Below are 27,161 nucleotides of genomic sequence, written 5' to 3'. Positions count from 1 at the left end.
TGCATACATATGGGAGTATTAAGTTGGCCAATAAATTGCTTCCTTTATGACACTTTTGTGAAATCAAACTTATAGCCTTGTTGGGAATATAATTTTTCCATGTGAGAAAGAAATATTTGTTCATTTAATTAAACATTTTATAATCAATTTACTTGTAGATATCAAAGCAATCTGTCTTCAAATGGAAAATGCCAATTGCCTTATTGACGGATAGCTTTTTACAGGCCAATACTATATTAAGAGAAGATGCCAAAGTTGGTCTCTGGCAATCTAGAAAGATTATTATGGTCATGACAACTTAATGACAAACGAGGCTCTCGGCATGGGAACCCGATCCGAACCGCTCCAAAATGAACCCAGAGCGAGACCTCCGTCCTCCCTGGAAGCCTCTCAAGTTGCCCGAAAAACGAGACTGGCGACGAGACACTGCAAAATTTGCATAAAAATCAGTGGTAAGTAAACCCTGCAAGCTGCTCCTTTGGGTTTGACATTAACAAGCCACAAAAGGAAGCAGCGACTGTGATACGACGAAATTTTAATTAAAAGTTTAGTGGAGCGAGAGACACACGCCAACGACACAGAAGCGACACCAAAAGAAGCACTGCAGCAACGACACCAACATGCAACAGCCACAAAAAAAAACCCCAAGAGATCTTTGGGGCATTGCGACCACAAAAGGTTGCTGAGGCAGAATGCCGTGCAACAAGTGTCAGCCAGGCCGGGCAACATGGCTAACAAGCGTCGCCGGTTCTTGTTGCCGCCACCATTGCCTGTCAGCGACGCACGGCAAAAACCACAGCAATGTTTTAACAAAAAATTACAAAAAAAAAAACAGACCCCAACAAGACGGAGGACGAGGTGTTAAGGCAAATATGCAAGATCTTACAACAAATTTTACATGGCGATGCAATAATTGAAAAATCATGTTGCCACACACACATAATGTTGCTGCGACCAGGCAACATGTTGCTACATGACTTTGTGCTTAGCCAGAAATTCAACAGGTAAGGTCAGGCCACTTAAAACATAAATATTTCTACATAAAAATGCAGGAAAATGATGGAAAATGTATGTTTAACATAGCAAGGAATGCAGCAGGAAGAAGTGAATGTTATTTTTGAAAGGGGAAAATCAGTAGAGGTTGTTAAACTTATGGAATATTGAAGATATTAATGATATTATGATCTCCTGTTCTCCTTAATCTTTCAACCGTACAGGTAACTCTAGTGACTGTAATGAATATATTAAGATATATGTATATGATCTCCTTTTCATTTTCCTCCTTAAATTTAATGGTATAACCCACTCCTTATAGGTAACCTTAGTGACGATGCCTTGGGGACCTGCGTTCCCAAGTTAATCATCTGTGTTATTTTAGCAATTCCCCTGCTGAGGATTGCGGATGGAGTTTTGCCTTGCCTCGGATTCAGATTCAGCTTTTCTTTTAAAAGGGAAGCCGGGGAGCCCTAAAAGAATCGCAAAAACCGCCTCGAGAAGCACGTACATAAATAAATAAATACGAGATCGTATGTTTGTATATTCACACCGCAGCGGAAGCTGCAACAGTAGCAGCAGCCGCAGCAGCAGCATCAGCCACAACCAGCAGCATTCAGCGGCGGTTGAAACAACAAACATTCGAGCCGCCACCGCAGAAATAGCAATTGTTGTTGGCTTAAAGCCGTTGATGCCAGCGGCCAATGCCGCTGCAATTGCCACTGATCGCGTCGATTCAATTAGTAATTCTAAAAAGCGGCAAGCGACGTCTTTTGCATCTTAATGAGTGTTGTGTTGTGGCTGCCACATGCAGCATGTTGCCGCTGCAATAACATTTGTTCATAACAACAAGAAACAGAGAGAGAGAGAGAGGCCATGCCTGGCTATGCTTTCCAGGGCAAGTTTTTCCAATTGCCGGCACAGCACTTTTCATGCCCAAATGCAGTCTGTGATTGCTGCGAATGTTGCAGCAACTGTAGCTGCTGCTGTTGCTGCTGCTGTTGCTGCTGCTGTTGCTGCTACTGCTGCTGCATTGACTATTTTTGTCATTGCCGGCGACATCCACATCCACGCACTGGTCGGGCAACATGTCTGCGCGTTCTCTCTCCGGCTCCTCCGGTCCTTTTCACAGAAAATGTAATTACGACGATTTAATTTTTTTTTCCACATTTACTTCTATTGCAACTGCAACTGCAACTGCTGCTGCTGGCATTGCCATTTCTGCTCGCGCATTGCAAACTTGGCTCAAATTAATTCTTCAAGCCCAAATGCGATCTTGGCCAAGCTGCACAGCTAATCAAACTTTAATCAATGCGGCATTTTGATGCGACATTGCTAGTTTCCTTTTTTTTTCTGTATTTCCCCGTAGCCAGTTCCATAGTTGGAACGATGGGAAAATATGCCGCACCGTTTGGCCTGGGAGGAAATCTGTGTACGGTCATGCCGCCGAAGAAATTGTTATTGTTAATCTGGAATGGTCATATGGGGAAATTAAATGATAGTAAATAAGGCTGGCTGGCTGGTTCGAGTATTTCAAATGCCTCTCTTGGGATTTCGATATTTGTTAAGTGCTCCAATCAATTATTATTATTATTATTATATCTTTTGATGAGAAGAGGTTATTATCCAACTAATGGTTTAACCATTGCTTATTATGGGTTCATTAGACATTACATTACATTTTATAAACAATTTAGATGAACTTCGAGCTGAATTGAGTCCTACTTGGCTAATTTAATTCGCATTAAAAGTAATGAAAGAAATCTCATGAAATTTTAAATAAATTCAAAAATAAATTAATTATACTAATTGTTATATTCGAATCTTTTGAATTTATATAAAAAATCAAGAATATACTTTATAAAATGTTATATAATTAATTTTATTTAATATGCAATCGTGTCTAAATCACCCTTAACCCTTTTATAATCGCGTGTAAAAAGCATGTAAGCAGCTTAATCAAATCTTGCAGATAAGAATCTAATATCTCGCCAATCTACAAGGGTAAAGCCCCTTAAATGATATCATATATAGATGACTAAGTAATATTTAGAACACAGCAAACATTCAAAACATTATTTTATAGTATCGCAATTAGAATTAAGTCAGCCGTAAAGCTTGCTGATAACAAAAAGCTGTTGCTGCTTTCCTATATAGTATTTGTTTGGAACCGTAAATAATACTATATACAATGTTGATTATGATTACGGTTTGGCTACATGATCCGCCAGCTATTCCCAACACAGTTCAGTGGGCTGTGAAATCCGCTCTAGAACGGTTCTTCTGGAGGAGTAATAATTATAAAAAAAAATCCTGCATAAAATGTGGATTGCCTTGCTAGGGACTCCCTTTCTACTGGCGGCCCTTTGGTTCCTGCTAAAGAAAATTAATGAAAAATACTTTATACTTTCATTAACCTATCGAGTGCGAACGCAGGATGGCAGTCCCTTGGAAAGCAAAGTGGTGGTAATGCCAGGGAAAACAAGATTTGGTAACAATTTGGATATTCTTAACTTTACGCCGGGTAAGTAAGGATATTCTTTGTATATTTTTTTAAATTAAATTATTAAATTTATTTAAATTAAATAGCCAGTGTCTTTAACTTTGTACGCGAGTCCACGGCCAAGGCCAAGGGTGAGAACTATCTTTGGTACTTCCTCTTTGCACCCATGTACAATGTGGTTCGCGCCGAGGAGGCTGAGGAGATTTTTCAGAGCACAAAGCTGATAACAAAGAATGTGGTTTACGAACTGATAAGACCGTTTTTGGGAGACGGCCTGCTGATTAGCACGGGTGAGTCAACTTAATAAACAACAGAGGTCTATATTTACAATATTTACTTTTTTTTTGTTTATTTGTAGACCAAAAGTGGCACTCTAGGAGAAAGGCTTTGACCCCAGCTTTCCATTTTAATGTTTTACAGTCTTTTTTGGCTATTTTTAAGTGAGTTTTGACTGAGTATTCTTATACTTTAATAGGTTTAAAGCCTCTATTTTTCTTTAGGGAAGAGTGCAACAAGTTAATCAAAGTTTTAGACAAAAGCGTGGATGGCGAGCTGGATCTTAATCAAGTCATTCCTCAGTTTACCTTGAACAATATATGCGGTGAGAAACCTTTTACGATATTCTTTGCACAAATAACTAAACAAAATGTATTTGTCATTACAGAAACCGCTCTGGGCGTCAAGCTAGATGACATGTCGGAGGGCAATGAGTACAGAAAAGCCATTCATGCAATTGAAGAGGTTTTGATACAGCGAGTGTGCAACCCCCTTATGTATTACAATTGGTACTTTTTCCTGTACGGCGATTATCGGAAGCATTCGCAAATGCTTCGGATAGTTCACGATTTCTCCAGTAAGATTATCCAAAAGAAACGAGAGCTGTTTAAGCAAAAGCAACGCGGTGAAGTGGATGAGTTTGGCAAGAAGCAGCGCTACGCCATGTTGGACACCTTGTTGGCTGCTGAAGCAGAGGGTCAGATTGATCATCAGGGTATCTGTGATGAGGTCAACACCTTCATGTTCGAGGGTTACGACACCACCTCCACTTGTCTCATCTTTACTTTGCTCCTGTTAGCCCTGCACGAGGATGTTCAACAGCGCTGCTACGAGGAGCTGGAGAATCTCCCCGAGGATAGCGATGAGATCTCGGTGTTCCAGTTCAACGAACTCGTCTATTTGGAGTGTGTGATCAAGGAATCCCTGAGGATGTACCCCTCGGTACCCTTTATTGGACGCCAGTGCGTGGAGGAGTGTGTGGTGAATGGCATGGTGATGCCCAAGGATGCCCAGATTAGCATTCACATCTACGATGTCATGAGGGATCCTCGCCACTTCCCGAAACCAAATGAGTTCAAGCCTGAGCGTTTTCTGCCGGAAAACACAGTGAATCGCCATCCCTTTGCCTTTGTGCCTTTTAGTGCAGGTCAAAGGAATTGCATTGGTCAGAAGTTTGCCATCCTAGAGATGAAGGTCCTACTGGCAGCCGTTATTAGGAATTTCAAGTTGCTGCCATCTACCCAAATTGAAGATTTGACTTTTGAGAATGGCATTGTACTAAGAACCCAGGAAAATATTAAGGTAAAATTGGTAAAGAGGTCTAAGGAGTGAAACTCGTAATAGGTTGAAATGAAATGTTTGCCAAAGAAAAGAAATACATAAACCAAGAAAATCAAATTATAAAATGTTAAAGCATGGTTAAAGCTTTAATTTGTAAGCACTGATCTTTAATATTATAAAAATAAACGAATTGTATAATGACTGAAACATATTTGAATATTTTTTAACTGGACAAAGGGGCAATGCACTGGCTTTTGAAATATTAACTTCTTATAACTCATTCTTTGAATATAAAATAGTAACCTTAATGCAGGTTGAATTACATTTTAATTAAAATGCTCATTAAAAACAGCAACTATAGTAATCCCATTAAAAATCCCCAACAAGTATTAAAATTATATAGGTGTCATAAATATACGGTCATTCATCGCGTGCCCTGTCTGTGAACATGTTTTATACTAAGCTAAATAAAATATAAAAATATAGCTGAGCTTTTATCAACAGAGATTCTAATCGGCAACGGTCATTACTAGATCAGAGCTTAAAGTGCGAGGAATTCAGACTCTAATCTCGCACAACAAACCGAAATGATTTTGGAGGCTCTACTGTGTGTTATTTTTGTGGTTTTTCTTTTTGGCAAATTATGGAAAATTGTGGACCGTCAATACTTTATCTTGAGTCTGTGTAAGAGAATCCACACAGTAGATGGCAGTCCGCTGGAAAGCAAGATTTTTGTAACGCCAACAAAAACTCGATTTGGCAACAACTTTGACCTGTTGAGCTTTACGCCTGGTGAGTAGTGGGAAATATATTTTATTTTTATTATAATTAAGAGAAATCCCTCTAGCCACTGTATTTAACTTTCTGAGGAATGCAACTGCTAAGGCTGAGGGGCGGAATTATTTGTGGTATTTCTTCAACGCACCCATGTACAATGTTGTACGAGCAGAGGAAGCTGAAGAGATATTCCAAAATCCCAAACTAATCACCAAGAATATGATCTATGAGCTGCTGAGGCCGTTTTTGGGCGAAGGATTGCTTATCAGCACAGGTGGGAATCGTTTAGGATATACTAAACTTTAATTTTAAAAAGTTTAATTCCAAATACAGATAAAAAATGGCACACCAGGCGCAAGACTCTAACTCCTGCCTTCCATTTCAATGTCCTGCAGTCTTTCCTGGCCATATTCAAGTGAGTTTTATTTTTTTAAGAGGCTAATTTGTATTTATTAATATTAATTTATTACAGAGAAGAGTGTCACAAGCTTGTAAAAGTTCTGAATCAGAGTGTGGATAAAGAATTGGAGCTCAATCAGGTTATTCCACAGTTTACGCTAAATAATGTTTGCGGTGAGTTGTGTATAAATCAATAGACAAAGTGACATAAATTATATATAATTGCAAGTTCATATTGAACCTACGGAATCAGCATGACTTGCCAAAATTTTTGTTTATGCAAACTGTTGGGTTCTTATCTCAAATCCTATTAACCCATATAAAACCTACGAAATCAGCATGACTTGCCATTGAAATTTGAACGTTCAAATTCGTTTAAAGCAAATAAACTCTTTAAATACTAATTAAATGCACTTTAGAGCTTTTAGTAAAGGATTTTCAATAGTTTATTAATACCTAATAATGGAATAATTCTTTTTACAGAGACCGCCTTGGGTGTAAAATTGGATGACATGGCCGATGGCTTCCGATATCGCGAATCCATACACGCCATCGAAGAGGTCATGCAGCAACGAATATGCAATCCCCTTCTCTACAACCTCGTCTACTTCTACCTCTTTGGGGACTATAGAAAGCATGTGGATAACCTTAAGATAGCCCACGACTTTTCCAGTCGCATCATAGAGAAAAAGAGAGGACTTTTCAAAAGCAAGCAAATCGGTCAAGTGCATGAAGATGTCCTAGGCAAGAAGCAGCGGTATGCCATGCTGGACACCTTGTTAGCCGCGGAGGCAGAGGGTAAAATCGATCATCAGGGTATCTGCGATGAGGTCAACACCTTCATGTTCGAGGGTTACGACACCACTTCCACTTGTCTTATTTTCACCTTCCTCATGCTGGCCCTGCACCAGGATGTCCAACAGCGATGCTACGAGGAGCTGGAGAATCTGCCCGAGGATAGTGATGAGATCTCGCTGTTCCAATTCAACGAAATCGTCTTCTTGGAATGTGTGATCAAGGAATCCCTTAGGATGTTCCCCTCGGTGCCTCTTATCGGGCGCAAATGCATGGAAGAGTGTGTGGTCAATGGTTTGATTATGCCCAAGGATACCCAAATCAACTTGCAAATCTACGACATAATGAGGGATCCTCGGCACTTTACGAAACCGAATGACTTCCAACCGGAGCGTTTTCTGCCGGAAAACACAGTAAATCGTCATCCCTTCGCATTTGTGCCTTTTAGTGCCGGTCAAAGGAATTGCATTGGACAAAAGTTTGCTATCCTAGAGATGAAGGTCCTACTGGCAGCCGTTATTAGGAACTTTAAGATTCTACCAGTCACAATTCTGGAGGACCTGACCTTTGAAACTGGAATAGTTCTGCGAACGCATCAGAATGTCAAGGTGAAGTTGTTAAGAAGGGAAAGCAAATAATGGTGGTAAATTCCAAATAAAATTGTTAAATTGACCAAATGTACCAAATATATCCAATTTTCAGGGAAGTTACTTTTTATTAATATGAACATTTTAAAAGAAATAAAATTGTATATACCATTTCCCAAGTTTTTAGTCATAATGGAGTGATTAATAATAAATGAAATGTTTAATATAAGATCGGTTTTTTAGATTATTCACCGAAGGTATTAGGAAAGAAGCCTAAAAGTATGCACTAAAAATTGTAGATGCCTTAAATAGTTTAATTTCTCAATATAATGGCTTTAATCGTTTTTATATTCTTAGATTTTAATGATCAGTCCAAAATAAATTATTTATTATTTATAATTATTATTTATTATATATTATGCCTTTTTCCTTAATAAAACAAACACAAATAAACAAAAGCCTCTGTTAACATTACGCTTTAACATTGCGTTTCTAACAGAACTGTTATTGAACCTGTTTCTGCCGTAAACAATGTAATTATCAATAATTATTTATAGAACCAAAATGCAAGTGCACATCGAATAGGAAATATCTTTTCTTTAAATTCGATATATGAAACTGTCCAATTGGAATTGAATACATATCAGTTGCCAATTGGATATAGGCTAACAAACCTGCCTGTTGCTATATAAAAACAATAACAACGAAAATGTTTACCAACTGAAATGGAACTTTAAACAAAACAAAACTATAAACAAACCAGCTACAGGTGGATCTATAATATTTAAACAAACGTGTAATATAAACTTCCTGTTTTAAAACGTGTATAAACATTCACACAAAAAGAAAGGCGTCCTTAGCCATTTTGGCCCTGAGAAATTCCTGGACTTGTGTAAACCAAATTAATGATTTTCCACTATGATGTTTGTTGTCATGGGGCCGCATTTGTGGGCCTTCGTTACAGCATTTGCGTTCGCCAACAAATGGTTAATTTAATTAAATTATGACCATTTTGCGCATCGAATAACAAAACAAACCGCATATATACACACACACCCACACAAAGTCACATGCACCGCGAAGTGCACCAAACACACACACACACTCGCGCATGAAAAACAACTCGCCTTGGCGGTTTTCCATCTTTTCAGTTCATTTTCTTGAATGTCTTTTGCATAAAGCTAACACTCACCACTTGATAAATGCACAAAAATCACATTTACACCAAAAACTAACAAAAAACAAAACATTTTTACTCCAATTCGCGTCAAGCAGTGTTGCGAAATGAAAATTTAACTTTCGCCCTAAAAAATCTCAAATAGTAGCTATTGTTTTATTGGTATATTTTAGTATATTTTTAGGTTATTTTAGATATTTCTTTTTTAATCTAGCCTATTCAACTAAGCTTTTTTATTGTCTAGTTTTTAAACATTAAAATAGAGAAAAATTATTTAAAATCACAATTTGTATGAAAATTATTTGTAATCGTAATCGCTTTCTATTATAATTTCAGTCAGAAGCTTGTGAACGCAGTGAAGGAGTCATTTCCTGAACCCATAATTTAAATTTATTTAAATATATAAATTTCAAAAATTTGGATCTCATTATTTCTTAATTTTAGAATGCAGTTTCATTAAGCTATTAAAAACTAGAACAGAACACTGAACTTAGCTAAAATTAAAATTAATCAATTCAAATTAAAAAATATAAAAAAAAAATAAAAATAAAAAAGTTTTTAAGAAGATAAAATAGAATTCCAGTAAAAAAAATTTTAAATAAAATACTTAAAAAATCTTCCCACCGAAAATTTACAATAAAAATGCTATAGATTTTGGTAGTTTTTTTTAATTGTATATTTGGTTTTATATTTTTTTGTTAAATATTTTTTCTTTATACTTTTAAAAAGTAAACTATTTTGATCGAAGATTGGTTAAGCACTGAAAGTCCCAACACACAGCGAGTGTGAGAGATCGAGTAGCTTTATAACTAAATTGAGGTTGTTGTACATCATTTTTTTTTAAATCGAGTGTTAGTTTTTGGGCGGAGGAAAAGGGTTTAACAAAAGCGTTTTTGGGAGAGAGTATTGGCTAACTTAAATCGCAATTTAAATACATAGATACGTGTGTGTTTTTTACAGGTCTTTTGTCGTTACATAATAATATATAGTATATATCATCAATATCATATAATAGATCATTCCTCTTAATTTCGCTTGGTTTTCCTTTGTTTTCTACCAATAATATTAACAACAATTCCGATGCATTTGGTTATGGGCACGTGATATATAAACATTGATAAACGCGCTCCGCCTACACTCAGACGCATAACAAATTTAAAATACTGCTTCTTCTAATTTAATTAAATATATACGTTAACTATTTTTCGGTAGTCAATTAATGTAGTAAGGTCAACATTGCAGTGCATGCATATCAGCATGTAAATAGTTCAGATCAGTTTAGTTAGCCGATTACCAAGTTACCGAGTGTGTGGATTGTTCCTCTTTGCGCGTGGGTGAGTTTAGGTTTAAGTTTCATTTTCAGTTTAAGGTTTAAAGTTTAGTTTAAAGTTAACGTTAAGGGTCCAAGTCACTTTAATTATTGTTGATGCGGTGTCTCGGTTAGAGCTTGAAGAACATCGATGTTTAAGGCCGATAAAATCGATATTTACCTAGCAAAACATCGAAAACTTCGATATTTCTTCCTGCTTAACTCTTGGTGCACAACATGGATTTCACATTCATTTACAAAAAACGCCACGTACGAATACATAACTTATTCTACCGAGTGTGTCTAACATTCATAACGATATCGATGTCTGCCGACGATGCTGAGCACCCTTTCTCCTCAGGTTTTGTTGTCTTTTTCATCTTTTTTTTCTAGTTCTATAAACTATATAGTTGTGTTACTAAGGCATGCCGGGCATTCCGCCCAAGCTGGCGGCTCCCACGAGCCTGTGCTGCTGCTGCTGCTGTTGCTGCTGCTGGTGTATGAGGTTCACCCTTGCCCGCTGCTGCTCCAGCCGCTGCACAGTGGCAGTTAGATGAGAGTTCTCCACATACAGATCTTTGACAAGTATGTCGGCATTCTGTAAGCGCTGCGTTTGATCGGCTAGCATGACGCCCTGGGTTTCGATCCGGCCATGCAGTTCGTTGAGCTCCACTTGATGCTGCCTCCAGGATTCTAAGAAAAAACCAATTTATTTACAGCCCCACAGGAAAAGCCCTAAAATTCCCTTTAGTTCCCATACTCACGCTGCATCAGGGACTCGGTGTACTGCTGCTGCTGCTTGATAACATTCTGCAGATGGCGATTCCGCAGCTCCAGTTGATTCAGTCGCTGCTGAAGTGTTGGATGCGTTGTTCGCTATTTATAAAAACCCCCAAAATAAAATTAGATTTAATCTTATTCAACATATTTCGAATATCTCACCGCATAGGCCTTTTCGAGCACAGGTCGCGCCTCCTGCAACTGTTGCAGTTCCATGACCAAACCGTCACGTTGCAGGCTCAAATCCTTGATCTGCTCCTTGAGGGACAACTCGAAGAACTTGAGGCGCTTCAGCTCCTCCTTCAGGGCATTGGGACTGGTGCACTTTTCGTGGCTAAGGCAAGACGTTTTGCTAATGGACACCTGACTGTGGGTATCGAAGCTCTTGTTGGAAGCCGTCGACGAGGTCTCACAGTCGGCAATCTCTCCCTCGGATTGCGCCTGCTGCGGACTCTGCGCCCGTCGCTTGGGTTTGCTGATGGGCGCAGGACCTGTTGGTGCGGCTGATGAAGCGTTTGTGGTGTCACTATTTGTGGGCGATGGACCACCACCCGAGTGAGAGCTATCGAAGGGTGTGGTACTAAAGATGGATGTTTCCGAGGTGGTAAGGTTGTTGCTGTTTAAACAAATTATAAACAGGGTTTAGAGGAGAAGTTTATATGGGAAAGTCTTTAAAAAAAAATTGATTTATTATATTTATGTTAAGCTCTATTTTAAAATGAGCTCAAAATCGATTTTAATAACATTTTCTTAAATAAAATAAAGTTCTTTTTAAACAAAAACATTTAAGATTACGCCAGAAGATACCAAAACCCGAAATGTTGCTAACTAATTTAACGTAGCCGTTGAAATGGACACGCTGAATTCGTACTTGGGAATTTTAAGATCATTCCGGGAGCCACTTAGGCTTTATGTGTTTGTAATTCTCTAAGGTGAGCTTTTTGTTCTTTTTATATTTTTGTTTATTAATGTTTTGTTTTTTTATTTATATATGTATTTATTTTTTTTTATTATTTTGCAATAAAGTAATATATTCTTAAATAAATTATATTTATAAAACACGTACATAAACATAAACTTAAAAACTAAATGAGCTTAGCTTGTAGACATGGATTAGGGATTATTTCGAAGACAAAACAAAAATATATATGTACATAAAACATAGAGATTAATGCGGTAAAGAGAACTAATGAGGATGCAGGCACACACACACCAAGGACAAACAAACACAGAGAGTCTTCATGGCATACTCACCGGCTGGTAGCCTTGTGCGATGGTGAGCCGCCACCGCCAGCACTCAGCAGTTCGATGGCACTGGCAGCGGCTTCGTCCCCAGTGCCGGCAAAGGACTTCACCGGCTCCTGGATGGTGCTCTGCAGCCAGAGGTAGCTAATGGGCGAACTGGCCGGACTCTTGCCCGCCTCGGCACTTAGTTGAGCCACCGATTCCGGCGTGAGTTCACTGGCGCCGGTGAGAATCTCCACGCTCTCACCCAGCCGTTGACGCAGATCCTCGATCTCTGACTGCAGGCCAATGATCTCCTGCGACTTCTCCTCGAGCATTTGCATGGAGTTGGAGCGCAGTTGGGCGGCTTCCGCCTCCAGTTCCACGTACTGCTGCTCCAACATATCACGCTCGTCGATGGGCGAGAGTCGGCCGTCCTTGCTGAACTGCTCCTCGTACTCCCGCACCTTCTCCATCAGCTCGGTGAACTTCTTGTCGCTCTCTTGCTGCTCATCCTCGTAGATTTGGCGCTCTTTCTCGAACATTTGCCGCTCTTCACTAAGCTTCGATTGCCAATAGTCCTCGCAATCCTCGTAGGCGCGCTGCATTTGCTCGAGGCTGGCCTCCAGTTCCTTGGAGCGACCTTCGGGTGTGAGGGATCTACCTTCCTTGGCGGCTTGAAGTTCCTTTTCCAGATCAGCCACCCTCTGCCGCAGGCTGGTTAGCTCCTCATCCTGACTTTGACTTCGCTGGAGCTCCGAATTGAGAGCCAACCAGTCGCCGCTGTTGCTGGCATCACTCTGCTCTCCTTCAGTGCACTTTCGCTGCTTGCCCAGCCGCGGACTCTCCTCCGTGAGATGCGTTTTGCTGGGTGAGTCGCCACGCCGCTTGGTGGCCGTGGCAGCCGCCTCCTGGTCTTCTTGCTTCTCTTGCTTTTTGCCCTTGGATTTCGAACGGATTAGTTCTACATTTAAGCTCTCGATTTCAATGGTCAGCTCATCAGTCTTGTCGCGGAGCTGGGCATTCTCCATTTGGAGAGCTGCCAGCTTCTCCATGAGCTGCAGCAGCTCCTCCTCCTTGTCCTCACTGTGCCTCCGCGGGCTCAAGGGACTGTGCTCGGGAGTGACACCGCTGATGCTAGTGCTGCTCGACCTATGGGCCAGCTCCTGGTTAAGCTTGATGTTCTGCTCGAGCAGCTCCGTGAGCTGGACATGCGCCTTCTGCTGCTCTGTTTCCAGCTCCGTGTTCTCAGTGCGCACCAGTTCGAGTTCCGTTTTAAGGCGAATCTCCTCCTGCTCCAGGGTCTTGATCTGCGCCTCTAGCTTGGCCGTCATGCTGGTCCAATGATCGCGATCATTGCTCATCCGCAGGGTCATTTCCCTTACCATGCTGGCATGCCGCTGCTCCAGCTGTTGAACCTGCTGCTTGGAGTTATCCTCCAGCGAGGCATGCCGCTCATCCACCTCAACGGCCAGCAGGGCCACCCTTTGGTTCGCCGCCTTGTTGTCCGCCCTCAGCTTCACATTCTCCTCGTGCTGCTGGCGGAAGGCAAGGCGATAATTACCCAATTCGGTGGCCTGCAGGGCAGCCAAAGCTCTTAGCATATTCGACTGCTCTTGGTCATCATCGAGACCGCGCAGCTCTTCCTCCAAAGCCTTGGTCAGCTGCTGCAAATTAACCTCCTCTTCGTCCTCATCGAAACCAAGGATACGCAGCAGGTTTCGGCAATTGAGAATGCTGGCCAGCTCCCAGGCATCGATGATGGTGTGCGCACTGATCGTCTCCAGCTGTTGCGGCGTCACGGTGTCTGTAAGTTCACGGGGAATCCACAATTATCACAAGGGGGAAGGCGTTAGATAGGAGATTGTATATATACACATTTAAATTATTTTATAGCCCAAGATACCAGAGGTGGGAGTGGGATTTGGGGGATAGGGAGTGTGATTTCGGTTTCAGGTTTGTGTTTTGATGGTTAAAAGCAAAAGCGCAGAACGTATCAAGTGGCTGGGTCTTGGAACGGTTGTTGGATAGGCAAAAAATAAATAGTTTCACTGTTTTTTAGCTACTTGGAATCACTACAAAAATGTAATAAACTCTTTGAAAACTTAAAAAAAATATTATATATTAAATATTTTTGTCATAAAAAAAATATAATCTACTAAAAACTGACAACAAAAACTTTTTTTAAAAACTGTAGGTATTTTTAATATTTACTTTTTCATTTAAACTTAAACATTTTCTCTAATAAAAACAACTATAAAATGCCTCTAGCTGTTCCAGCTCCACCAGAAAGGGAATTTTGGGTTATGGTTATACGTAAAAACAAGTGCTGCTACATAGGGTGCGATTAAGTACCAAGAATGATTGGTTTTTTTGGGGGGAGGTGTTGACATGTTGACAATTTGCTCTTAAGAGAGCGCACAAACCTTTGCAACATAACCAACGGCCGCCGTGGTAGCATCTCCGGTGCTCGGGCGACGGTGCGGATGCGGTGGCGGCCAGGTGATGGCCTGCGGTGTGTACCAAACCAACAAGTGATTCTTTTGTCATTGCTTCAAACGTAAATTTTGGGGTACTTTGGGCTAACAACAAACGGTGGGGCAGCTAGGGGTATTGGGTTTTGGGGTTTGGGGTTTGGGGAACGGGTTTGCTTGCCGTTAACTTACCCAGAGACTCGATACTGCTGCTCTGCTGATTCTGGCTCTGGATGGACAGCTGTTTTAGCTTGGCGGCTGCCGTCGGCGATGTCGTAGCTCCCGTTGAGACATTGTGCATTTTGGATTGTAAATTCCGGCGGGCTGGCAGGGAGGCGCAACGCTTGAGCTTGCTGCCACTGGTGTGGACGGTACGCAGACGCCGACTGCCGTGGATATCGCTTTGGGAGGAGGAACGCTGCACCTATAAAGAGGGGAAAAATAAAGGTTTTAAGATAGGGATTAGCTTCAATTGCTAGCTTGCCTTATAATTATAGCGCTAACTTTACCATTTTAACTTGACAAAAAACAGCTTACACTGCACTTTAGCTTACAAACCCCAGAACTTGTATCGCCCCCACCTCGTACGTGACTTGTTGCCACTTCCCCACTCACTCACCTGAGCTCCAAGCTCTTCGCTGCCGTTGAGACTACGTTGCTGTTGCTGCTGCTTCTGCTGCATCTGATCCTCATCCGTATTGTCCGAATCCGTCACCGACAACTCGTAGATTCCTTGATGCGGCCTAGATCTCCTGCCATACTTCTTGGTGCCCACCACGAGTTTCGGTGACACCTCCCGGTCAGAGGATTCCGGCGGGCTCTCAATATATGTGCTGGCCAACGGCTCATCTGTTATCACTAGCGAGCGCTCTGCAAAGATTTAAATGAAATACAGATTAGTGAGGAACTGACAGAGATTGTTGGATGGCTCTCTCAAGTGTATACCGAAGCGTGCGGCTAATTTCTCAACGACTGGATCTCTTATCTGTCCGCCGGCTTGGCGGTAATAGAAGCGGGTTCCCATTCTGAACGAGACTAAACTGTGTAGCTGAATGATTCGTGTATTTATGCAGGAGCAGGTAGTGATTTGAAGTTTAGATCGGGATCAGGGATCAGGTAGGCGTCAAGAATCATAAAAAAATTGCCATTGCATCTTTGAGTTTATGACCCTTTAACAGCTGCTGCTCCTGGAGCGCTAATCCGCTAATCTGTTAATGATGCTTATGTACCCTTAATCTCGGGCAAGGGTGTCCTTATTCCGCCCAGAACTTTCCCCAGAGACATTTTGGAATTCACAAAAGTGTGCCTGCTCTTTATGCAAATTTTGTCTTTGTTATCCAAGATTTGCAAAGATTATAAAACTGACTGTGATGTCACAAACTGATGTTTTATACATTTTTGATCTATTTATTCTTATTATTATATCAATACATAACGATTTTTAGTAATTAAAAAATTTATTTTTGAAGAAATACGAAATCTAATAGGTTTTTAGCCGAAAATACAAATTGGCATTTGTTTAAACAGGGTTATCGCAGATTAAAAAATCGATTTCAAATCGATATTAGCATAAAGAAACTATGTTTTTTAAGAACTTACAAAAGTTTCTGACTTTCAACGATTTTTTGTTAGTTAATCGATTTAAAATCGATATTTTCGAAATAAAATTACTTTTTTTTTTAAGAACTTACTAAAATTATTATAATTATTTCCGACTTTAAACGATTTTTTGGTTTAATTTCTTTAAAATGTCGCCAAGAAACCCCCAATCTCCAATTACGACTTAAACCTTGATTAATGGAATCAAAACTAGAGGCCTAGCCTTAACCCTCTATTGAAAAAAACAAATCAAAATGATTATCAAGACATAATGAGTCATTATTAATGACATATTGAGGTTTAACATGATATGTCGGGCTTGAAAGAACTACAATTCCCCATATCAAAAACCTATAAAACGAAATTTCCACCTAACATTACCGCATCTTGCATGTGTGTGTTAGTGCCGCTCGTTATCTCACCCATAAATCCCGACGACGTGCTGGCGTCCAGCTCGGAGCCCAGGAAGTTCAACAGCGCCTCCTTGAACTGGCCAAAGGACACGCCGCCGCCCAGCTTGTGGCTGCTGCCCAGACTGGCGATCAGAGCGGCGCCCTGATCACGCAACTCCAGCAGCGAGCACAGCTTCAGCAGCGAGCCCTCGTCCAGGAGGCCGCACTGCGTCTCACAGCTGCGGAACATCTGGTAGAGCTTCTGCTCGTAGGGATCGGCGGACACCTCCATGGGTGGGACGAGGGGGACTCCTCAGTTTGCAGCAGGACGCTAGCCACGCGCGCGGTCAAATCGATAATGTTTCCAATTGCGTTTCCTTCGCCGAAGCTGCTGCACCTTTTTTGGGGGAAACTCCACCACGGACGCGCGGCCAGGGGTCGAAAAACAAAAATATACGCGTTGGTGGCGGGGAGGGAGGACGTTCCGCGTGTTTCGTTGCAGTGCGGGGGCGTGCGGGGTCACTAATACTACTTATATATGATATGCACTTTAATGGAACGTAACATAAGCACTCGGATTTTGCGGTTTTTCCGACAAATTTTACGAAATTTCTTGCGAGTTGATAAAAAAAACAATAATGCAGTACGGTGGCGCCTTCTGGTGGCCATTAACCGAAACCGTAAGCATAGGGATGGAACTTCCAGGAAATACACGAAACTAGTATAATTTCTGGTCACACTATCCAGAGTCTTCAAAGAATCATAATAAACAATTTGTTGTTTATTTTAATATACTAAATAATGCTAAGAATGAAGTCTAATAAACTGTACCAAAAAAGTTAATTTTAAACATTTACAAAATATATAATTAAAAGTTCAAATTTGAAAACAGTTTCCTTGCTTTGCAAAGTCAGTGCTGTAAAACGTCACTATAGACAACAGCGTTTTTTGCCAACGCCAAATGTTTCGCAGCATAACAAGCAGTACAAAAATGGAGGAAATTATCACAAACCTTTTTTTTAAAGCATTACATCAGTGAAATAATTAAGCAACCCATTAAAAAACAAAAACAAATGTTTTCTTCGAAAAGTATGGCAGCGCCAATGTTCCATTTTTCAGCTATCGTAATGTGACCAGCTGCCGTGGAGGGGGAAATCCGCCATTTTCCTTACGAATTCTTAGAAACATCAAAACAGCAGCCTGCGGGCACATTGAAACTAAAAATTAAAAAAAAAGAATAAAAAAAGGGAAAAATATCTTTGATCACAGCAAGCCAAGGAAAAACTTGCCTAAAAATCATGTGCTATTGCTGTTTTCTGATCAGGGACTAACCGACCGGGTGCAGCGAACGCGTAGAAGTGTCCAATCGGAGCGTGACCGGACTCCGAAATTGGAGAACTCCGAGTGGCCAGAAAAGCAGCAGCAGAAAGGTTCTTTCCAATTTGTTTTGACGACGCGCGGCGGCGTGATTAGGGGATTCCCCCATCCGCCTGACATGGCCATGCACTCGTACATGCGCCAGGGATCGGGCTCGGCGCCCGGAGCGGGAGTTGCAGCTGTGGCGGCCGCCACGAGTGCCCCGCCGGTGCCAAGTCCGGACGAGATGCACGGCTTCCTGAAGGACAAGCAGGCCTGGGAGCACGCCATCTCGCTATACCAGGGCCCAGATCCGCTGGATCATTGGTACAACTACATTTGCTGGTACGAGAATCATGCGCACAGCGATCCGGAGCTTAAATTCCGCGAAACGCTGGAGCGCTGCCTGACGGTCTACGAGCACAACGATTACTATCGCCAGGATGCGCGCCTGGTGCGGCTGTGGCTCAAGTACATAGCAATGCAAACGGATCCGTTGCACTTCTATCAGGTGCTCTTCCAGCGCGGTACGGGCCGTCAGGTGGCTGCCTTTTATATCGGATGGGCTGCGTACTACGAGTCGCGCGAGGAGTTCAAAGATGCCGAGGCGGTCTTTAATCTGGCCTTCCAGGAGAAGGCTCAAAGCAATGCGGAGCTGCAGCATGCGCACTCCAAGTTTAACTATGCAAGATCGATGTTCTACCAGCGGCAGCAGCAGCAACAGCAGCAGCAGCAGCAACAACAGCAGGATGCCCTCCAGCAGCTTACAAACTATGCCCAACAGCAGTTGCCGCATTCTTATCCGCCGCAGCACCGTCCCCAGCCATATCAGCAGAATATCTATCAGCAATATCATCCGCAACAGCAACAGCATCAGGCACCGCCTCCTCAAGTGCAGCAACAGCAGCCACATCAGGCTCCACAGCCACATCAGGCTCCTCAGCCACATCAGGCTCCACAGCCACATCAGGCTCCTCAGCAGCATCAGCCGCCGCCACAGCAACTTCATCAGCCTCCAGACCAGCCACAGCTGGCCTATCAACCGCACTACCAGGAGCAACCACGCTATGAGCAGCAGCACCATCCTGCCCAGCGACCTGCAACAGCGCATGTTCAACCTCAGTATGCTGCTCCAGCGGCAGAGGTAAGTATTGATCTTGATCTTTTTGAAAAACTTTTTAAAATAAATCAATTTACAGCCGCATTATGTTCATCAACCTATACCGCAGCAGCAGCAGCAGCAGCAGCCGCCGCCTCCGCAACACCATGAACCAGCTGTCCCACAGCAACATGCCCATCCTCAGCAGGAACAGCCTCAGCCGCCTCAGTCGCTTCCCCAACAGAATGGCAATCGCAATGGCAATGCCCATGCCGAGCACCAACCATCGCCCGGAGTTGCTGCAGCCAGTGATGTGACTGGGATTCGTTTGCCGCGCAATTTCCACGCTTATGGACGCAACAATCACGAGACCTGGAAGCCAGCCTTGACTCTGGAAGAGCCCGATGACCCCTCGCGGGTATGCCACTATGCCAAGCAGTTGGTCTATCCTCCAGGCGCTGGCATTGAGTACAGTCCCGAGGAGATTTTATCCCGCAAATACAAGGCAGTGAAGCCGCCGCCAGAGCCACAAGTACAACAAGAGTCACAGTCGCAGTCGCAGCAGCAACAGCAGCAGACATTGTATGATTCCTATGGCTCCGAGACCTCTTACTACATTACTGCCGTGGATGGAGCTCTCTACGGGCATAATAACAGCAGCAGTGGCCAGGAGAACGAAGAGAACGAGGCGGAAGAAGGCGTAGCAAGAGAGGAAGACGATGAGGAAGATGACTCCGAGGGGGGAGAGGAAGAGGAGGATGAGGACGACGAAGAGGAGGAAGAACCTAGCGAACCAGCCTACACCAATGGCGTGCAGTTTAGCGCGCAGACCACCTTTGAGCAGGAGAACCGCTCTATTAAGATCAAGTTTAGGAAGGAGCCCAGTAGCACCTATCGTGCCTATACCATAGAAAATGTCTACCAGCAGCATCAGCAGCAGCAGCACCAGCAACAGGAGCAACAGCAGGAACAGCAACAGCAACAGATAATCCAACAGCCGCCACAGGCAGCACAGCATTACCCACCACCGGAGCCAGCTCCTGGCTCTCCCATACCCGTCCAGCGTCAGCGCAATGGCGGTGGCCATCAACACCATCACTTCCATCCCTACATGCTGGGCCAGACGTCGACGCCCAAGAGCGAGGCGAATGGTTATCGCAGGGCTCGCACCAAAGTCAAACGCAGCAAGTTTCAGCCGGAACTTTGCAGCAACAGCAACTCGGCTTCCTCGGCGGCGGATGTGTTGGCCTCCACGGCTAGTTCCAGCAGCATGGCTGCCGGAGCGGCTCTTGGCGGCTACAATGACAATGCCAACTTCTCGTTCTCCAGCGCCAGTGCCTTGGACAATTCCAATAGCTCGCTCTCCCTGGCTGTGGATAGACTTAATTTCCGTGACTCGGCTTCCCAGCAGCAGATCCAGCTCCATCCGGTCAATAAGACACTGCAAACGCACAACAATAACAATAGTACCAGCAACAATAACAATGGCAACGGCTCAACCCTGGCCGATTTCTCAACGTTCCAGGAGAACTCGTACTTTGCCACCCAGCACGACACAGAGGCTCAGGAGCGTCGCCTGTCCAAGGCGGTGGAGACAATCGCCCGACACTTGGCCAAGGAGGCCATCGATCCGTTTAGCAGCGAACTCTGTCGCGCCTTCCTCGCCAAGCTGGACTTTCCGGGCGATCATGATGCCCATGCCAGCTACAAGATTGTGCAAACGCCACTGCCAAAAATATCCAACACTCGCACCCTCAACGTCCTCGAGGGCGTCACATTCAACATTGACAAAGAGGTGGGCCGCGGTTCCTACGGCTCGGTATACAAGGCCACGGATTCACGCACCGGGAACGTTGTGGCCCTTAAGTTCCAGAAGCCCCCAAATACTTGGGAGATCTACATATGTGATCAGGTGCTGAAACGCATCACGGAGCCGGAGGTTCTACCCGGTTTGATGGATATTTCCACGGCGATTATAGCGCCAAATGCCAGCCTGATAGCCACAGAGTTTTCACCCTTCGGCTCCCTGCTGGACATCAACAATAAGTTACGTCAGGCCACCACAAAGGTAATGCACGAATCCCTGGTGATGCACTTTTCGGCCCAGATCTGCAACATTGTGGACCATCTGCATCGTCACCACATCATCCATGCGGACATTAAACCGGATAATTTCCTACTGATGCGCGTGCCCAGCGTGGACAGTCCTGTGCCGTCGCTGCGTTTGATAGACTTTGGTTGCGCCATCGACATGTCGCTGTTTCCGGACGCCGAACGCACCAAGTTCCGTAAGGTGGTGCAGACGGACGGGTTTACCTGCATTGAGATGCAGGAGGGACGCAGCTGGTCCTATGAAACGGATCTCTTCTGCATTGCGGCCACCGTGCATGTGATGTTGTTCGGCGAGTATATGCAGCCGCTGAAGCGCGGCGCCAATTGGGAGATACGTCAGAAGCTGCCGCGCTACCTCAAGAAGCATGTGTGGACCAAGTTCTTTGGTGATCTGCTGAATATGCAGGCGGACAAGCTGCCGGCGCTGCAGGAGATGCGGCTGATATTCGAGGAGGAGGGTTATCGCATGGAGTCCGAGCTGCAGAAGCAAATACGCACACTCTCCAATATCCTGCATCGACGATAACCAAGCTATTACTATTCCTATTTCTTTAGAACTCTTTGTTTAGTTACGACCAAGTCACCTTATAGTTTCCAGGGGACTAAGGTTTCCCCTCTCCACACCAGGAAAAATGTTTTTGAATTCATTTTCTCCTAAATTTTTGGCCGCAGCCCTGAAACTTTCTTTCCACTTTAGTTTAGTTTTCTTTGACAAGCTATAGCTTAGCTTCAAATAACATTTAATTTTTTGTAAATGTTTTTATTTATTGTTTCGATGCCAAAAAAAGAAAAGAAAACAGGAAAGCAGAGGATAATGAAGAGCTAAAGAACGCTACAAAATTTAACAAAATGTATATATTAGGCGCAGACTCTCAGTTTGAGTAAAAAAAAGAAGCAGGATCATGGATACAATGTAATTTTTTTAATGTACAGCAAACACACAAACAAAAACCAATCAATCCATATTGAAGGTGGTGTAAAAATACAAAAGGTACATATGTTTAAGATGCAAGCATTCGATCTGCTGTACTACTGTATAATATATAAAAAGATCTTTAAATGATAGTAAATAAATTGACGAAATGTTAACACAAACAAGAGAAAGAGTTTCATTGGACTATGGATATATGGAAAAAACAATGATATATCGACCAAAATTATCGAAAAATATCGTTTAAATAATAGATTAAGCGTATCAAAAATTGTGGAAAGTGGCGCGTTTAACCTTAAAATATTATAAACCGAAAAGTATCAGGAAAAATTATTATAAATTCTTTATTTCTATGTTCTATAGAACACGGAATTTGAAAATTCGTTTAAATATGTTTAAAATATAATGACTTTTTTTTTTTGCAAATATTTTAAAAAAATTGGTAAATAAAATTAAAATATATAAACAAATTTAGATTAAAAGTTATAAAATCGATAATATCAAAAAAATATCTGATAAAAGTTATTAAATTTATTTATCGCCTTTCCGTTTATATTAGTCTGACATATCTTACAGTATTTTGATTTTTTGCTCATATATCAGAACGATGAAGCATCGATTATATGTATTTATTTATCAAACTTGGCGGTAAATATCAATACATTATCAAGATATAAATATTTTCTAACATTCCTAATTTCTAGTTGGATTAGAAAAAGGAAAGCAGCAATGGCTTTGGTAACCCAGTTTCATAAATCAAATGGCAAACACACATATATATTTCTGTGTGTGTTGCAGCGCCAATTGTCAATTAAGTGGCGGCATGCAACAAGTAACAGCAGCAACACAGGCAGCATCTACAACAATGGTGCGCTTGACCCACTTTTCCTTTTTGCCCGGCCAGCCTGCGCAGCCAAATGGCAAACAGTTTTCCACCAAGCGACTGGAAAAAGTTGCAACTTTTCATGCAACACAGAGAGAGAGAGAGAGAGAGAGATTGCGAGAGAGAGGAAAGTGGAGTGTGGAGCTGGAAAAGCTGCAACAGGCAACTCCACACAAAGTCAAAGTCGACGCCTGCGCCGCTGCCTTGCCTTGTTGCTTGTGTAGCTTGTTGCTTGGGACTCTTGCCAAGTGAAAGTAAAGTGGGACAAATGCAATTATTATTGCATCTAGTAACCGACTTAGAAGTCGTGGCTGCGCCGCTGTTGCTGTTGGGAAAGTTGCTCTGCCGGCTTTACACAATATTTTATTTAATCAAATTGCAAAGAGAAAATTGCAGCTAACAACAACGGTTTGGCGAAAAACTTTCTATTTTTTGTGTGTCGACCGACTGCAGGCAGCTGCATCAAACACCACACTCACACACACTCACACACACACCTTAGATACTTTTGCGGATTGTTTTGCATGCGATAAATTAATGAATGTGTCCCAGTTTCGGCTTCGGGCATATTGAGTGACAAACAAAGTCGGTCTCTGATATGCCAAGCGTAGAGCGAATGACAATGCGCCGTTTATTAGATCACTGGGGCACGGGCACGATATCGAGCCATGGATCTAACTCTTCACTCACTCCAATCCCCATCGTTCCCCCCAATCACAAAAGAAGCTAACAAAAATAAATAGAAGGAGAAACAGAGTTAATAGATCAAGTTATGTGCGATGCTGGGCGACGACACTTAACTGGTTTCTAATTAAGGGGCCAAACGGTATATCTCTCTCAGGAAAAGTCTTAATCCCAGAAAACTTGAGCTCGAGCTTTTTTATTGAGTACTTGCCAACTTGACAGCACCAACAATTAATTAAGTAGAAATGCATTGGAGCTCTTTATTTTCACCAAGCTAACTAGCTGTTAACTGCTTAAGCGGATTTGTCAGGATTTTAAATCAAGTTTTAACGTCGACATTTGTGGGGGGAATAGAGATGTTAAGATTGCTTGTCATTAAAAAAAGAGTTTAATACTGGCATGGTTAGACTGAAAAATTGATTGGTTTATCCTGGTTTAACTGCTTATTATTAACTTTATTTATTTATCCATCAGAAAATGTCTGTACTTCTTCACTAAGTTGAAACTTTTTACAGGCTTTTGGCCCTAAAGAATGCCAAGGGTCTTCAAGAATAAGGTCTTGCGGTAGGAAGGACCGACCTCACTCTGACTCACTCGCTGAACTTAGGGTCGAACCAGTCGGTTAGTCATATTCCTGTGACTAAGTGGCCTCTCCCCCTTCGAGAAAGCCACTTCTGCTCAAGTCGATTATTACCTGAGAGGAAGGAGACCCTACCAAAGCCCACCTAAATTGCAATGGCTGCCGGCGGAATGCATCAGTGAGCACAACACCGCCGCCGACACACTAGAAATAATAAAATAAATGGAATACGAAAAAAAAAGTATATAGTAGTACCCCTCTCAGTGTTTGCCATTTGATTGTCATGACCAACTTTTCACTGCCTCTGCCGATGTCGATGGCGATGGCGATGTTGCAGCCGCTAATATGCAACAGCATGCAACAACTGTTTGCAAATTGCACGACAAAGCGAAAACTGGGAAAATAGTTAAGTAATTTGCAGTGGAAAGCAGTTTGGTGAAATTCGTTTTTCTTGCTCTTGCTGGAGCTGTGGCTGCTGCGAAGTTGCATCTTGTTGTTGCTGTTGCAGTGTGGCACACATAATGCTGCCACGTTGCCGCGATCCACATCCGTTTTGAGTTGCTGTTGCCGCATTAGAAAGTTGCAACTCTGCAACTGTCATGGCCCGCTGCCCGCTGCCTGCTGCAGCTTTTCTTTTTCCCACTCGCCGAATTGGGGCTAACACCGGCGTGGTGCAGTACCTGTGTGTGTGTGTCGTTGTGTGTGCACTATGCAACGTGTAATGAGTTTTGACCTCATAAAATCTTTTGGCGAATTTTCTTTGGCATTTTCTCTTCTCGAAAAATACTTTGCATTCGGTCGAGGGAAATTTGACTAGCAGAAAGGAGAAACTTAAGCCGGTGGGCGGGGACACCGAGTGTGGGATATAATATTAGGAAAGTTCTTGCAGGTAAATAATTTTAACCAATTTCATGGACATATATAAAGTAATAGTTAATAATTTTAGATAGTTAGAACTCAATGAGGTAAACTTTAATTAAAATCTTTTTCAATTCAAGGGAACTATTCATTATTTAAATAAAATTATTAATAAGTTTAAGTTCTTTTAATGAAAATAAACCCACTAAATACTTTTTATTATAAACTGACATTCAGTAACTGACCTACTGCAATTTGATATAATAATTTCATAAGCTATTTGATAAGGGTCATTATGTGACACCTTTTATTGGCTTTATTGGCTTCGATAACATAACTGATTTCATTAGTCATTAAATTTTCGTTAGATAATGAACGAAATGTTGTCATTCCGAATTTTTATAAAATCAATTTAATCATAAATGTACATATATATGACTCATTTTTATGTGCACTAACTACAAATATGAAATAGGGATTTTCCCCCTTAATTAAATAAATGCGGCAAATAATAATATTATTTATTATTCTTTAAATTTATTTATTAATCTTTAAATATTTTTAACATATTTAGTCTTAACTTTAAGTACTTAAAAAAAACGTAGATGTCATTAAAAAATATAATATAACATATTTGTATATTAATTTTCACTTTATTTGAATATATTTTAACCTTTTCATAAAATATTAGCTTACCCCCTATGAATAAGTTCCTATGATTACGTTTCTATAACATAACCAAAGCTCTTTGCATATTTCATCAGCCATAATTGACCCCTAGCAACCTTTCGCATTCGTTCAAGTTTATTACCCTTGAATATGCAGAATATCCTCCTAAGCCGCCACTTGAAAATCTATTTACGACCAACGCCTGAAAATCAACTCCTGTCACATTAATACTTATCTGGAAACAAATGTAATTTAAGTATGATTACGGTTGCTCTGTGGGGTCAAGGGGCCAAGTGGCTTTGACCGAACAAACGAACTGCCGCTTGTGTTCTGTGTTCGATGTCCTGTGACCTCGGCGAGTGCATTAAACTGAGGCCGCCATTTGCCGACGCCATAGGTCGCACGGTCCTAGGTCGCAGCTCGAGTCAACGAACGAAATATCCAAAAAAAAAAAAGCCGAGAAATCCTCTAAAAAGCTGTGCCCAAGGAGAGAGGAAAAAGAGAGCCTTTCGTAATGCCTTCGACCGGATCCGAGGACCAAGGACCGACGTTGACTGCTGTCATTGCACTCGTCTTCTGTCTCCTGCCGCCTCCTGAAACTTCCGTCGACAGCGAAAGCAGAAAACCGAAAGGTTATTATAACAATAAGGAGCAGCCAATGTCTGGGCCCCCACCGCCGAGAGTCCTGCACGGGAAGAGTCTAATAACCTTTCCCTTTCACAGCACAAATTCAGCAGACGACGCCCACATGTACTATATATACATACAGATATATGCACATTTATACATATATTTAACCCAACGACAGTAAAAGTCATCGGCATCGAGGTTGAGACATCATCTTCCTGCCGCTCCTGCTTTTGGGGCTTATGTAAGCTCTGGGCCAGGCTAATGAAATTGCCCGACGAGTGCCTGTTTAATTATACAAATAATGTTAAGCATTCTTTGAAGATCGCGTTTGAGCATTTTTTAATTAAAAAAGGGTCTACAAATTACCAAGTCATTGAGAAATTTATAAATCATTATCCTGGCTAGTCTGAAAATTTTATTTAATCGTGATTTCGTGTCACTGGATAGTCGGGAATTTCAGTATTAAACAAAATACGAAGGTAAAATATGATTATTTTGATCCAGACTTTATAGCAACAATTATATTTAAAATACAATATTTAAAATACAATATTATTATTATTAATAGAAATGAGTTTGTAAGGAGCATTAAATAAATTTCATTTATTTGTATTTATTTCATTTTTATTGGTTAAAGTAATTTTAAAATATCTGTACTTATTTCTTAGTGTACACGTGTCACTTTAGGGTCCTGTCAAAGGAGTAGCGTGCAGAAGGGACCTATACAACTGGACCACTGAAGCGTAGCGTGCACCTGAGAGAATGAGAACGTGAGCAATAACATCCAGACGGG

General features: G+C 42.0%; 5 protein-coding genes across 8 annotated transcripts in view; 3 read left to right on the top strand and 2 right to left on the bottom strand.

The window, feature by feature from the left end:
* The window catches only part of tkv (serine/threonine receptor kinase thickveins), a 57,683-nt gene extending 48,788 nt beyond the window's left edge, over nucleotides 1-8,895 (bottom strand). Inside the window, exon 1 of the mRNA XM_017176535.3 lies at nucleotides 8,804-8,895. Coding sequence (XP_017032024.1) covers nucleotides 8,804-8,861 — 58 coding nt within the window. The 5' untranslated portion in view covers nucleotides 8,862-8,895. The remainder of the gene's footprint in view (nucleotides 1-8,803) is intronic.
* LOC108081381 (probable cytochrome P450 4ac1) lies at nucleotides 3,257-5,264 on the top strand. Its single transcript, XM_017176538.1, has 5 exons — nucleotides 3,257-3,517; nucleotides 3,583-3,786; nucleotides 3,855-3,936; nucleotides 3,997-4,097; nucleotides 4,161-5,264. The coding sequence occupies exons 1-5, from the start codon at nucleotides 3,316-3,318 to the stop codon at nucleotides 5,102-5,104; spliced, it is 1,533 nt and encodes a 510-aa protein (XP_017032027.1). The 5' UTR covers nucleotides 3,257-3,315; the 3' UTR covers nucleotides 5,105-5,264.
* LOC108081380 (probable cytochrome P450 4ac2) lies at nucleotides 5,583-7,784 on the top strand. Its single transcript, XM_017176537.3, has 5 exons — nucleotides 5,583-5,845; nucleotides 5,901-6,104; nucleotides 6,164-6,245; nucleotides 6,303-6,403; nucleotides 6,713-7,784. Exons 1-5 carry the CDS (start codon nucleotides 5,641-5,643, stop codon nucleotides 7,660-7,662), a joined length of 1,542 nt encoding a protein of 513 aa, XP_017032026.1. The 5' UTR covers nucleotides 5,583-5,640; the 3' UTR covers nucleotides 7,663-7,784.
* Nucleotides 8,896-9,440: 545 nt separating the features above from the next.
* Nin (blastoderm-specific gene 25D) lies at nucleotides 9,441-17,248 on the bottom strand. Of its 4 annotated transcripts, none has more exons than XM_017176530.3 (8): nucleotides 16,597-17,248; nucleotides 15,195-15,445; nucleotides 14,768-14,999; nucleotides 14,528-14,611; nucleotides 12,132-13,908; nucleotides 11,040-11,493; nucleotides 10,862-10,973; nucleotides 9,441-10,790 (listed from the first exon to the last, which is right to left on the bottom strand). In XM_017176530.3, the coding sequence occupies exons 1-8, from the start codon at nucleotides 16,856-16,858 to the stop codon at nucleotides 10,516-10,518; spliced, it is 3,447 nt and encodes a 1,148-aa protein (XP_017032019.1). In that variant the 5' UTR covers nucleotides 16,859-17,248; the 3' UTR covers nucleotides 9,441-10,515. The 4 variants fall into 4 exon arrangements, with proteins under 4 accessions (XP_017032019.1, XP_017032022.1, XP_017032020.1 ...); XM_017176533.3 differs by lacking the exon at nucleotides 16,597-17,248 and adding an exon at nucleotides 15,521-15,671; XM_017176531.3 differs by lacking the exon at nucleotides 14,528-14,611 and having other exon boundaries at nucleotides 16,597-17,246.
* Nucleotides 17,249-17,763: 515 nt separating this feature from the next.
* Nucleotides 17,764-22,228, top strand: Bub1 (Bub1 kinase). The gene is made up of 2 exons (XM_017176612.3): nucleotides 17,764-19,066; nucleotides 19,122-22,228. The coding sequence occupies exons 1-2, from the start codon at nucleotides 18,062-18,064 to the stop codon at nucleotides 21,657-21,659; spliced, it is 3,543 nt and encodes a 1,180-aa protein (XP_017032101.1). The 5' UTR covers nucleotides 17,764-18,061; the 3' UTR covers nucleotides 21,660-22,228.
* Nucleotides 22,229-27,161: the final 4,933 nt, after the last annotated feature.

This window comes from Drosophila kikkawai, chromosome 2L (assembly GCF_030179895.1).
Source record: "Drosophila kikkawai strain 14028-0561.14 chromosome 2L, DkikHiC1v2, whole genome shotgun sequence".
In the NCBI taxonomy this organism is placed as follows: domain Eukaryota; kingdom Metazoa; phylum Arthropoda; class Insecta; order Diptera; family Drosophilidae; genus Drosophila; species Drosophila kikkawai.
This window is presented reverse-complemented; position numbering and strand designations above follow the sequence as displayed.